This window comes from Aythya fuligula, chromosome 2, assembly GCF_009819795.1.
Source record: "Aythya fuligula isolate bAytFul2 chromosome 2, bAytFul2.pri, whole genome shotgun sequence".
Taxonomy (NCBI): domain Eukaryota; kingdom Metazoa; phylum Chordata; class Aves; order Anseriformes; family Anatidae; genus Aythya; species Aythya fuligula.
In genome coordinates this window covers 140,403,450-140,418,013 of record NC_045560.1, presented here as the reverse complement: position 1 = coordinate 140,418,013, position 14,564 = coordinate 140,403,450, and the positions used below count along the sequence as shown (strand labels likewise).

Below are 14,564 nucleotides of genomic sequence, written 5' to 3'. Positions count from 1 at the left end.
AAAGTTGGAGAATTCTGAAAGTCTTCCCTTCAGGTATGTTATACACAAGATTTCATATGATAGATGAGCCTGCAGCATCCCACGCATGGAGAGAAGATCTCTGGTTCTTAGCTGAAGAGCTATCAGTATTACCTCACACTTATTTGCAGAAGCACAGAGTGAACACAAGAAGTACTTGTGTTGACAGTATTACTTAGCTCAGTAATTGCAATTTAAGACCTTATGCTGTTAAATTTGAAAACCTCCAAGGATATTTTACAGCTTCTTTGGAAACCTGTTTCAGTGCTTATTTGTCCTCACTGTGGGGAGAAAAACAAAACAAAACAAATTACTTTTGTTTAGGTGAAAATTTCCCCTGCTGCAGCTTGTGGTTGTTGCCTCTCCTCCTTTCATTGCACACTTCCAAGATCCTAAGAAGTCCAAGAAAACCTTCTCTTCAAATCCCCATTATGTAATTGAAAATAGCACTTAGAACTTCCTTTAGTTTTCTCCTTTCCAGGCTAGGCAAACCTGGCTTCTTCTTGTAGGATGCATGCTCCAGTCTTCCACTCATTTCAGATGCTCTCCTCTGGATTTACACCAGTTTGCCAATCTCTCTTGCACTAAGTGCACGAGAATTGGAGACAATACTCTGGATGTAGATTCACTAACAATAAGAGTAGGGAAAACCACCTCCCTCGACCCGTTATTGCTCTTTCTGCTGCAGCCCAGTATGTAGTTGGCTTTCTCCTGGCTGACATTTTCAACTTGTCCCAGTCTCATCCCATACCTTGGTCCTTTTCTGCAAAAGCTCCCTTTTCAACAGTCCTCAGTCTGCTATTCCATCCCTGCCACGTTTCACATTTGTCTTCAAAGAACTTCAGGAGGTTTGTTACCTCATTCTTTCAGCTTGAGAAGCTTCTTCTGAATATTTTCTCTTCTCTCCAGAGTACCAACTGCTCCTCTCTACTCAAATGCTTAACATTTGGGAATTTTCCCATGTTGACGTGAATATACTCTTCCCTGGAGGAATTTTACCTTGATGTTAAATAACTGACAGGAAAGTTTATTACACACACAATTACTACTACAGTTACTATTTACTCCCACAGTTAAGCCAAGTATCTATACTAAAATTCACAGTTAGAATTCAAGAAGTAAACATGGTCCACAAGCTGAAGAGAGAGGGGAAAAAAGGTAGATACTGTATGCAGTTTGAAGTCTCAAGAACAGAACGAACCTCGATTAGGTGTCGCATTATGTATTTCAAATCAAAACAATCCGGTATTTCATTTTTACATTTTACTTTCTATGGAAAGCACTGACATCCCGACTTGTTCTAGTTCTTCATTTAGAGAGGGGTAGGGTGTGTGTATAGTGGAGGGGAGGGGGGACAAAAAGGTAGACTTAAGCAGTTTCTTATTTTAATTGTTTTTAGTACTCTTAAAGAAATATGTATGTTGCTAATTATATACATATTTGACAAAGCAGGACCAAAGAAATTCTAAAAGCTGTGTGACACTTCAGTATGCTATTACTAGCCATTTATCATTCAATGTTATTAGGAGAAAGGAATTCAAAGCAGGCACGTAATTCCAATTAAACAAGTCCCAAGCCCCTTGCACTTTTATTTTTGTTCCCTCTTCTTCCACACTCTTATAGAAATTCTCCAGGCATTTTCTAAATACCTATCACACATCAAAAGAGTAAGAAGTTAAGGATGAGTATATGAGTACTATATATTTAGTGAAGTTTTTGAACTAACAGCAATAACCTACATTTGTGCTTCTAAGTAAACTCCAACTTCTAAATAAACTCCAACTCAAGTTTATTTTTTACATATATTTAGATTTATTTGCTATACATCACTGTGACCTTAGAGTACTTAAAATCCATTACAGGATTTATTTTTTTTGCAATAATTAGTCTTAACTCCACAAAGACAATAATACTGCTGTGGAAGACCAAAGGGAAGAAAAGCCATTTTAATTTATTTACAGTTCCTTATTTTGTAAACATTTAGTCTACACATTGTACTAAGTTCTAATAAGGATAGAGAGCTATACATAGACACAGGAAACAAAGCCCTGTATTTCTATTCATATTGAGCATTAGCATATTATAAGATGAACCATCTGCCCTTTCTCATTACCATAGCAGTAAGCTGTCTTCAAATAAGTTTTTAAAACTTCCCAAAGATCTAATTATTTTGAATTATACAACTACATATACTTAAGCCAACCCACTTGGCTTTTATTCCATTTCTAGAATAATTTAAAGTGCTATAAGCAACCCGTCAATCAACACTTTTCTATAACAAAACTACTTTAAACATTAATTTACAAGATAATATACAATGTTTATCTGAAATAGCTGAAATTTCAGCACAAAGTCAGTCACTGTCACACTTAACAGCAATTTTTTTGTTTTGTGTTTTTTTTTTTTTTTTTTTTTTTTTTTGCAGAACATAGAATAAAAGCTTTGAAACAAACAGTTTTGTTGAGCTGTTATTGCCACAATGGCTTATCAATTTTCCTACAAAAGTGGACAAGAGCTACTGGAACTGTATACTAGCCTGTCATTTTTTTGAGGTCACATGACAGTAAGTTTGCATATTCCACAAGTCTACTGAATTACGATATTGTCTACCTATAGTACATTGTCTCATCTTAATCAGAGCTGGTGCTAACTGTAAATTTACAACATAGACCCACTCAAAAAAACATCACAACTATTTTTTCTTTGGACAGGAATAAGCTATATTCTTGGAGTTGATGTGCTACACGGCTACAACAGTATAACAGTATATATCTGACTATGTTGAAGAAAGATGCATCTGTTTCATAATCTTTGTACTTTTAATGCCCTACTATAGCTACAAGTTGTCTGAGTTTTACTTGCTTTAGCCTTTTAATTTTGTGGAACTATCACATTCTTATGTTACCCTGCTATTTTAAAGATCTTTGCCATGTAGCTCAATATTGTCAGTAATTGTCCCAAACCTGCAGATCATTAACAGCATGTGCAAATCACTCTTTAATACAATCAGCATGCAGCTAGAACACATTGTTTAACTGACTTTTTTCTAAACATGAACAAAAAAACAAGACAAGTGGCACTGTTGACTTTGAATATCTTAACTCGATCATATGCGTCCTGGTATGTGTTAAGAAGGAATGCTAGGCATCTTGTCTGTTTGTGGCACCATACAAATTTACCCATCATTGGTCCAGACCAATCACTGTAATACTACTGCCAAATACCCACACACAGCTTTCTTCTTATGTAGGTTCACAGAGGGCAACTTCATTCACAGATATAATTTGAATACAAAAATAATAAACTATACTCAATGAAGCAGCCCCCTAGCAGGATTACAGAAAGATGTGTGTGGTAAACATGGGAGGCAACTGTAAAAAGGATGATAAAGTTTGTAGGCTGCAAGGTTCGAAGTAACTGATTTCTTTTTTTAGTCTACAGTCAGTGTTTTGTAAAAGTGTCTACAGCTTAGAAAAAGTAGGACAGTATATTACACACATGAAAGCATAAAAAAAGTCTGCTACTGCAAAATAACAACTTGATGGTCATGCTGAAAACTTACAAAAAAAAAGGTAAACAGGTTCATTATATTGCTCATAAGGACTTTGAGCTGCACTGATTAATTTCAGGTTTGGGACAATACCCTGTAGAAATAGTTATATACTCATTCAAAAGCCCAAATTTCTATGTCTTGAATAATGAAGTCTTCTCTCTTAGAAAGTGTATGATTCCCAAATGTTTTACACGAATGACTTCTTCCATGGTAGAGATCACCATCGAGCCAAAGAGCAAACTCCCCACTGCAAGACAGACAATGTATTAATATGAAAGATTGAGGAGGTTAATATTAAATGTTTGATTTTACTTTTAATTCAGAATTTGGGAACAAGAACTATAGAACTCTTTTTCAACACAAGTACTTCTGTTGATAAATTTAAAGCTGCAAAGGACTTTTCCTCATTAATTTTTAGTATTCTGAAATAGCAATAAAAAAAACTAACCGGATTTCCACAGTAATCAACCCCTTCCATTTGCATTAAGAAAAAGGTATACCACTACTTTTATATGTGAGAAGAATACGGATAATGAATATAGGAAATATCCTATAAGCTTACGTACTTCCACGGCGGAAAAAAAAGGAATAGAACAGTTTCTAAAGACACTAGCATATCTTGGAATGGTACCATTTAAATGCAGGGCTTTTGTAGTTGTGGTTATTTTTCATATTTACATGCCTTAAGAAGCAACTATCTTGTGTCCATTTGGAATATATCAAGACTCATGCAAGTAACTTGATGTTACACTACACTGAAGACAAACCTTCTAAGTTTACCAATCATTCACATTTGATAACTATTGAAAGCTCGTATGTCAAATTCTAAGCTTGCTTTTCAAAAGTATGAAGATACACATAGACAGTTAATATTCCTCCTAATGATAAATGAGTTTTAACTTACCCTCCTCCACCAAAAGCAAGGGAGTCCATGTCACCTTTAATGAAGAACATGTTGTCTCCTGTCCATTTGAAAACCTAATGAAAAAAAACAGACTAGCAAATTAGAATATGTCAACTTTGTTTGGGTTGAGGAAAATCAAACAATAATAAACATGGTATATACTAATTTAATACGGTTACCAAATTCACACAAAAACTCTGGGAACAGATAAATGCAGACACAGAAGCAGAACAAAGTCTATTTTTTATACTATTTTAAAACAACACTACACTAGACTATCTCTTCCTTGAGCAATAAGGCTTCTACACAATGAAAAATGCCAAGAAATCACACAGAGGTTAGATGATACAGCCTTTAAAATGATGTCATCATTTCTGAATTTTTTAGATAAATGTAGCAGAATTTTAAATAGCAGAAAAATCTTGCGGATGAGTCAGCTTAAGGAAGCTTTTCACTATGCAAACGCTACTATTTTACTGAGCACCTACTGATTCTGTGGAAAAGCTAGTATGCTGTTTTTTTGTGCCAAATCCTAGGTATTTTTTTTTATTATTATTATTTACTGTTACACTTATTCAGTATCTTAGGAGATAATGCACATGGGGGAAGGGGGAAAGTTAAGCCATACCAAGGTATATCTTCTTACCTCAAAATCTGGAGAAAAAGTGAACAAAAAGGTCTCCCCAGTGCCATAAAATCCATCGCTCACTTTAAATGGTTCAGATGCTAGTGCACCAAAAATCTGTAACAATAAAAACACAAAAGAAAATACTTGAGGAAAAACTGCACAGCATCTGAGAGTCAATGATGATTGGTATTAACTAATAAGCATATCAGTCATGTTGTAAACATTGCCAGATTTTGAATTCATTACAGGATTATAAACTTTAAACATTATCATGGTCCTGAGCGCACTGATTTATGTTGTGGTGCTTTGTGATACAATAAACAAAAGAACGTAAGAGGACTCTCCCTCGCTAAGTCAATACCAAAAAAAAAAAAAATAAAATAAAAAACATTTTTTTTTTTTTTAAAAAAAAGGATAGAAACTAAACTTTGGAAATTCTCAGAAATGATTTACATATTTTCAAATCATAAGGTTCTATATATGCATTTCTTGTTCTTCAACTACACTATTATCAGCAAGTTCCTAGCTGTACCTTTTTTTTTTCCATAGGATTTATTCTTTCCAGCAGGTAAGCACCAGTTACCCTGTCTTACAGTAGAGACAGACTTAATCTAAACCTTTTTTTGTGTAGTAAGAGTATTTTCAGTATGTATATTCAGTATGTATATTTCTGAATATATATTCAGTAATAAGAACATTTCAGCAGTAGTTAAATGTCGGAGGACTCATTACCAAATTTTAAAATTGGACTTAAATAGTATCAATTTCTCAGGAACTAGAATTAGAAAAACACCCTACATAATTATGCAAAATCAAGTGCACAACATGGAGCACAAAATTAGTGTTTCTGTTGCTAGTAGAAAACTTGTTTCGGCATCTGCAAAAGCAGAGTTAGATGCAAATATCAAAGCAGTCCACTAGCACTTTCTTATTTGCCTGTATAAGAAAAAAAAAAAAGATTTTTTTTTTTTATTCACGTTAAACAGTAAATCTCATGACACATGAGAGTGAGGCACTAAAGCTCATGTCCTGACATCCAGTGTTTGGGATATAAATCAAGGTATTTTCTTCTGCCCATCCTAAGAAGCTCCATAGCCATAGGTAGGTTTTCCAACCATTACATTCCATGTTGAGGTCTGTAGTAGCCATTAATATATATGAAACTAGTTCAAGCTCCTTCAAGTCACAACTTTCAGACCAGGAACTCAAAGATTATATATTTGATAGCTCTGTGCAAAGACTGTTTTAAAGTTGGCTTGGTTTTTATACCAGTTCAGAACAACTGCTGTTATAGAATTCTGTACTTCTCAGGAATTTTTTGTGGTCTGGAAAGTTTCTTGTTCAGAAACTTCAAACTTCTAGTTGAAATAAAAGGCAGCAAGCTTTAAAGGAGAATAATGTAAGGGAATGATGTGCTTATTATAAAATAAAGCATCTTCCTCCCCTTGATACATAATCTTCGACTGGTTATGAGACACCCAAGACATCATTTACTGTTCTTCAGGAGATTATTAGGGATAATTTTCAAAGGTCCTGATAACGCACATAAGATTATGTCTTAGAAGTGTAACTGAGAACAATCATGTCAATAGCACACTTTCTGAAACATTTTTATTGAATTCAAATACTAATTTCCTACAATAAACTTTTAATAATTTTGAAGGAATTACGCAAAACAGCAAACAAAATTACTTTGGTGCAGGTAGTACTACACACTTTTAAAAGTCAATTTTGAGACCCTCAACTTATTATTATGGAGCAGAAGAGAGGATTTACACACTGAATTTCCTCTAAACCATAATACCTGAAGAGGTTTCCTTACTACTTTATTTTTAATTTATTAAGAACATCACTACATTGACAAGATACTTTACCTTGGATCATACTTTTGACAAATATTTACACTAAAATCAGATTCTTTGTAGTGTTTTTTTTTTTGTTTGTTTGTTTTTAAGCTTACTTAACAAGCAGATGAAACAAAATATTATAGTCAGCTAAAGGTGTTCACTTTTCACGTTTTAAATGCATTGTTAAATAGCAAATTCAGTCTAAAAACGTCAAGTTTCAATCACTGAAGTACAATTTTCCATAACTGAGTTGGATTTTTTGCTGTTCAAGAATGTGGAAGGAAGTTTTAATCCAAGATCACAGAAGAACTATGTCAATACTTCTTTTGCATAGGTAGTTATTTCATTGAACATACAGGAACAAATAATGTAAAGACATTTTTCTTTGTTATCCCACAGTTTAAGCATGAACAAAACAGCTGTATGAGATAAAGAAATGGATATATACATTTTACTTTCTGGGGAAATCAACCAAATTAGACCAAAATGAAGGAACACTAAAGAAAAAAAAAAGTTTCCTGTTACTTTCCAGAAAATATTGTTTGGTTGGTTATTTTTAATTTGAAATTATTAAAATTATACTTGAAATTATATATTCCCAATATTTTTACAACCTACAGCTCTTTGTTGTTGTTAGCCCATTACTGGCTTGATAGCCTCCTAGGTCAGAGAAAGTTCATATGAGAACTGTCCAAGTATAACATCCGATGCAGGTGTTACATACAGTAAGTTGTGGGCAGAATATTAAGTGATCATATGCTCAAGCAGCAGCAACAAGATTAAAAACAGAAGGAGATCAGAGAAGTGCATCTCTCAATTATGGCATGATGGCTGAGGAAGTGATCATCATCAATACAGAAAGAAATAAAAATTAAATAGATAAAAATGAAATTGTTGTTTCATATTAGTGGAAAGTCAGCTGGCTTAATCAATTAGAGTCACTCAGTCGACTGCTACAAAGACATGCAAAACTTTCCCTCTGCAATTTTGTGAAGAATGCTAAAATTAAGTTACAGAAAAAGTAGTTAAAATTGCTGTTTGATTTCAGAATTAAGTGATATCTTACTATAAAGACCACAAACTCTAAAATCCTTTTTCTAAAAATAGTCAGCTTAGTTTGAGTCTATAATATCTCCTCACCTAACACACGATTCAGATTAGATAATGATATTTTAAATTTACAGTAGTCAATCATTCTAAATTGGTACTTTGGGTATTACTGAAAACTCTGAGTAAAGGCTGGAAAAAGGATTCTTTTCTACATGCTTTATTTAGTTTTGGCTAAAGGAGTTTACTGGCTTAATTCTTTATACAAATCAGGTCTTCCATCAGAACTTTAAGAAGTATTGGTTCATTGTCCTTCAGAGACTACTGGCCAAATATCAGAGATAATCTTTAAATACTAGAAGATTAGAGTAACCAAATACCTAGTTTCCAGCAATACGTTTCTTTAGTAACATAACCTTCTTCTAGGGTTTCATTTGTTACCTCAGTGTCACAAGAAACAAGTAAGCTAGTGCATGACTTAGTTCACATCAATTTAGTCAATTTAGTTCACATCAAGTTAGTCCATTCAGGACTAACTTGACATCCTGCTCTGAAGTAAATATGAGATTTTTAATTAAAAACTGATGCTCCTTCTCAGGAATTAACAGTTAAAATAATGTAAAGAGTTTGGCCAATCTTAAAACATCTTAGTCCAGACTCTACACAGATATGAACTTTTCACAAAGCATTTATTTGTGTCCGTATCAGATCATCTCAGTGCTGTTATTCGTATACCTGTAAAATACAAAACTAGCACACCTCCAAACCAAATGGAGAACTTTACAGATTTTTGACTGAGATACTTTAAAGCTTGCTTCATTATAAATACAGGAATAATTTATATAGGATTAGAATAACCTAAATTGTAATGGACATCAGATAGTTATCTTGTACAGTTTTCTGCTCAAAGGAAGACTAATTCTGAAGCTATATTGGCTTGGATCAGGGTCTCATCCAGTCAAGCTTTGAGTACTATGAAAAGTGTTAAGTTCTGGTGCCTACTTGACTCAAAAGTCCAAACACTTTCATCAATTTTCCCAGACTAGAGCCTGTAAATTGAGAACACTAGTCATGGCTTGCTTCAACAACAAGAAAAAAAAATAAAATTGTCATAGTTATGAATTCCCTGTTTCAGTTGGGCAAACAGGGTGCTTTTTCAACATGCAAGTTGAGATACTTATGAAAAGTTATCTGAATAGTTTCAACAGCATTGCAATACTACATGGTGGTGGTAGGACAGTCTGAATGTTCTGAAACAGAACATTTTGGCTCTGGGCCAGATAATCTGGTACCAGGAAGCAGGTAACTTGTAGGATGCAGAAATTAATCTTGAGAAGCTAATAACAGAATTAGAGAAGAAAAGTTACCAAAGTACATTTGAAGAGGCTGACGGGTCTCTTGAGACATCAAGTCTACTGAATAGTTTTTATCTTCAAGATTAAGAAGTAATGAAAAGTTCTCTTTTAAAGAATTTATGTTGAAAAAAAATGTTGTATTAGCACAGAGGTTTAGAAGAAATTTTTCTTTTTTAAATAAGGGAATCCATGAGGCAGGAAACAGAATGGGAAAAAAAAAAAAAATGAGTTGGGACTCGAATTAGAAAACATACCCTTTATTTACAGTTTTCAGCCCCCCTGAATGATATGAGGTGATATGAGCCCATGCTTCCTGAAAATAAAAACAGTTGTTACCAAAGTGGGACAGGTAAGTAAAGTAAATGTTAGCTTTTGCAGTGGCTGTGTCACTTGCATGAGAGAGCACAGGACATTCAGTAAGAAAGAATCAAAGTCTCATGCTGCCTGTAATGTTTATCTTTTATTAGAATCCTCAAGAGAGCATGCTTGCTACTCAAATGGCAAGATGTGATCCAGTTTCTCAAATTTACACCACAGAGAGAGAATCAAGGAATATAACGTCATGCAGTAAAGATCCCATAGCCCTTGAATGGGAGAGAGATGTTGGCTGCAGACACAGAACGTACTAGCAGTAGCTGGCAAAGACATTCCAACTCAACGTGACCTTCTGGCATCAGAAGTTTAGAGATCATTTCTAGTGTTGTAAGTATGTTACAAAAAGAATAGTAAGAGTAAATTCAATAATATTATAAGAGTCACAGTTTGACAGTGAACTAGTATCGTTATAGTATTTCCCAGAACTACAGTATGTCAGAGTACTCCTTGATGGTGAATCACATTTTTTTTTAAAAAGCCTCTATTGTAACTACTAAGAAGGAAACCATTTTGATACACATAAGTTTTCCTCCTTTCCTTTATAATTCCCAAAATTGGGAATCAATTTTGCAGGTTCCAACTTTCACACAGTTTCGTACCTGTCCATCACTGTCCTTGATAACCAACAACACAGGTGTATCTAATCCCAGCATAGTTCGATACAGAGTCTTCAAACTCATGCCATGCTTGGCAGTACTGTAGGCAAGAGTCCATGGATATCCAATAGTCCGCGGTGGAAGAGACTTTGTAAGCTGTTAAGAGGATAATGACAATCCTTTTACTTATTTATTTTTACTATTTGTAAAAACATACTGCATACCAGTAAAGGCTGATAATATTCTTCTGAGCTACTACAAGCAATCTTAACAGCTAGTTTAAGAAACTCCAGTCAGCCTACAAGTTTCACCCACATTTTCTATCCTTGATCTCTCAAGGAAGTTTATTCTCCCAGCTCTACCAGTGACCTACAGGAGAAGAATGGTTTCACCAAATGAGTACATGTTTGGTAAAGTCTCGAAGTTATCTAAAGACAGTAAAGGCATGTAGTTATTCTTGCATAGCAATACTACATCTCAGTACTGGTATACTACATGTATATTACTCAAGTCAACAGGTAACAAACTGAAGAATAAAAGATGCTTGCTCTCCTGTTCCCATGCCTTTGAACATAACCCTTGATGCAAACCTTCAATAACCATATATAGTGTGATGAGTTTGGACTGGACAGTGAGAACTGCAGTGATCACCACACTGTTGTCAAAAAGAATGAAACAGAGGCAAAGAGACTAATGTTAGCAAGATATATTAAAAGTGTGATAGGAGAAAACTAAAGTTTTTGCTACGAAAGTGTTGACTTATGCATTTGTACCACACAAGGCCTTAAATTATTTGGTGTGTTTTACACAATGCCATATCATTTGTGAAGCATCAACATACAACACTAAAAAAATCCTGTAAGTAAGTAAATACCTTTTCTATTTGTTCTGGCTGGAGTAATTCACTGGGATCACTAAGATTTGGCCGGAATGCTTCAGGCTCCAGGTCTGTTTTTATGTTTGTTGCCTGTTTTGAATTTGTATCTTCTCTTGTTGTTATCTACAAAAAGAATCACAGAAAAATAAGTATTTGCAATACCATCAGCAGGGAAGATACAATTTGCAGGTTTAAAACCATGCAGTTACCAATTTACAGTTATGCAGCTCCTTTGAAAGTTAAAAAAATCCATTAATTTGATCTAAGCAAGATTGTCACTGTTTCCAATAGCAAGCCAATATTCAACAATATATTAATATTAAATTACACGGTTACCTACTCAGAAAGAAGCCACGGTTTTATGCTAAAATAAATCCTTCAGACAGGTGAAGGAGTCAAATGCTTTTCTGAGGTCAAGGCACACGCTTGCATTTTAATTCCATTGTATCATTCACATTAAATATAATTTAAAGAGCTCAGAAAAGGAATTTAAACTTCAAAATATTAATAAAAAAATCTCAGCAGTTTCTGTATCAATTTTTTTTTTAAGAGTACCTGTGAAAGTTTCCACATCTCTACTATGTATCTGAAAAGACTGTTGTCAAACACCTTGAGTAAAGCATCTGAATTGAGCTCTAGGAACATTGCTACTTTATGAGCTGATCTGCTAGAGTACTTATGGGAAAAAGAAGAAAGATTTGACAGCTGAGAGGGGTGGGGAGAAGAAAGCAGTAACACTTAATGCTGCATATTGATCTTGGGAGATCTGGCAGAGATGCATTATTCAATTCTCCTGCAGTAGTTTAAAATCCCCTGCCCATACACCTACCCTAATCAGTTGATGACCACCATTTGCTGGAGATGGCAGAAGGCCACAAAATGCATCAGATTTCATAGATCACAGCAGTTGTTTAGCTTAGTCTGCATTCATTAGCACTTTCAAGCTAAAATGCCATGCAACAAAAACTAGACCAACTAAGAACCAGTTTTCCTTTTATAAATCTTGCTACAGAAGTAGTTAAAGCTTATTGTGGGAATAGCTTAATCTGACAAAAGTGCAGGACTGAAAGTTAAGGAAGTTAGCAACATAAACCACTGCAGCAAGACTTATTATAACAGAGATTTAATAAATAAAGAAGCCTTAACAAGAACGAGTACACCTGAAAAATTTAGCAGCCTCAATTAAGTTTCAGTAAAGGTCAGACTGAAATATTCAAAGCCTGAATCCTGCAAATTTTAAGGAAATACCTGCCATTTCCAGAAAAAAAAAAAAAAAGCAAGCAAACAAAAAAAAACACCTGTGTTTGCCATATAGCTCATATTAAAAACATACATGAAAACTACAGTATTTCATGTACCACTGTGATAAACTTTGCCAAGCCTTTCAGAAAGAACTTTCTTAGTTAACTAAAGAAAAGCTAGATAAAAGAAAACACTGGAATACACATAGGAGTATTTAAACAAATACACCACCTGGGAGGAAGGCAAGAAAACCACAGCAAGAAATCCAACCCCATGTTATCACCTTTCTTTCCCTTAAGAGCTATGAAAAAAAGTTCCTATCATGAACTCCTGTTACTTAAAAATAGTTGTATATATACACACTCTAAGTATATGCGTGCAATAACTTAATTGCAACATTAATTCTAAGCTCCAGGAAAGGTACACTTAAAAAGCAACAATCAAGTAAGCAAAAAACTCAGGCCTTCCATTTTTCAGTGGAGGGTGACAACTGTTTCTAGTGTCAACTATGCACTAATTTCTGTGTCCTGAGGAAAAAAAGTATCTGCACTTCTCACATACAAAGATGACACACATATTGCATTTGTGCTATCTATAGAAGATGTTATTTAGTAGCCCAGTCTTTTCTACCTTACATACCTCTCATACATCTTATACTGCTTCACCTCTGTAAAAGCCTCAGCAATGTTCAAGAGTACAGCAGAAAGTTTATTCCCTGTTATTCTTCAATATTGATTAAAGCACACCACGCAAAAATGAATAATTTGTATTAAAGACTTGTTTTTGTATGAAAACAGGAGAGCAACTTTCTAGGAAAAATACTGCTTTGTAGAAGCAGACGTAGAAGGCTATCTATCTGACAGAACCAAGTGCAGCTCCTGCACATGTATTTCCTGCTCAATTTCCATTAAGCAGACTGACCTATGTGCACATTCCAGGGGCTACTGCAGTTAGTAACTGTCAGGCTGTCTACACCACAAACCAAAAAAACAGCCTCAGAGCAGAGTCTGGAGCACGCACAACTTCCAGGCTGTGGCCATCACATCAGCTTTTTCAAGTCAGCTTAAATCTTGAGTTGGGGCATCCCAGGTGAGAGTTATTTGAAAAGAACTGTTGCATTTCCAGGATATTAATACAAAGATTCCCCACCAATACTTGTCAGAGACAACTGTTTTGTTCTCAAATGGGAATTTATCTTCTCTGCAGAATTTTTGATTTTCCTGTAGAAGTGCAACTTCTGGGTTTATGCTCACTATCAATTTACACAACCTTGCTATTAATAAAATGCTTACGTAGCAAATTACTAAGTATTAAATAAATTGAAATAAAAGAACTAAGAAGAGATTGCATAATTATATAATGGTTTAAAAAGCCAAGATTAAAGTAAAAAAATAAACATGAAATGAACTTTCTAAAGTTTCAGCAGCCAATTACTACAGGAAAAAACAACTGAGCTCTTAAGAGTTCTGTGTTATGCTTTCCATCAGTAAGTTAGATATGATATAAAACTTTGAATTGAGATGTACAACTATCAAACTAAGGAACACCTAAAGAGAATGCAAGTATCAGTTCCAGTCCACATCAGTAAGCCTTCAAAAATCCAAAATAAAATACTGGTTTTGATAAAGGAAGTTCCGTTATCAGCTCCATTTGTATAACCTTTGTCATTTTGAACTGCCTCAGTTACCTGCTTGTATAATGAAATAAATACTTACCTATTCCACAGAAGTGAAGCTTCATACTTGCCAAATACTAAGAGATTCTTGATGAATAATCCCTATATAAAATTAAACATCCATGCAACTATGCAACAGTTTTTAGATTCTTCACCTGTTTTGCATTCTTTTTAGGAAAGTTTCTATCTAACACAACACACCAGTCTAAAATGGAAGTTAAAACACATCACTCCAAGCAGTACTGAGAACAAGTTTTCAAATTCTGACAGAAAATTCCTGTTTGAAAGAGTTGGAAGTAATAACTTCATCATAAAGTTACTGCATTCCATCATAGCATTGTACAATTAAATACATCCAAAACAAAGGAATTTTCTGCTGGATCCTTGTAGTGTTGTAGACAAGACAAACCCACTTAATATGGGGCTTGCCCTGATCAAAGACACTAC

The 14,564-nt window shown here is 34.4% G+C and overlaps 1 protein-coding gene across 5 annotated transcripts in view; it reads right to left on the bottom strand.

Annotated features, from left to right (window-relative positions):
• Window positions 1-2,412: 2,412 nt before the first annotated feature.
• Window positions 2,413-14,564, bottom strand: part of OXR1 (oxidation resistance 1) — a 235,141-nt gene continuing 222,989 nt past the window's right edge. For all 5 annotated transcript variants that reach the window (XM_032182429.1, XM_032182428.1, XM_032182430.1 and 2 more), the window contains 5 exons: window positions 11,198-11,323; window positions 10,327-10,479; window positions 5,122-5,217; window positions 4,476-4,549; window positions 2,413-3,818 (listed from right to left, as the gene is read on the bottom strand). In XM_032182429.1, the coding sequence (XP_032038320.1) occupies window positions 3,683-3,818; window positions 4,476-4,549; window positions 5,122-5,217; window positions 10,327-10,479; window positions 11,198-11,323 (585 nt within the window). In that variant the 3' untranslated portion in view covers window positions 2,413-3,682. The remainder of the gene's footprint in view (window positions 3,819-4,475; window positions 4,550-5,121; window positions 5,218-10,326; window positions 10,480-11,197; window positions 11,324-14,564) is intronic.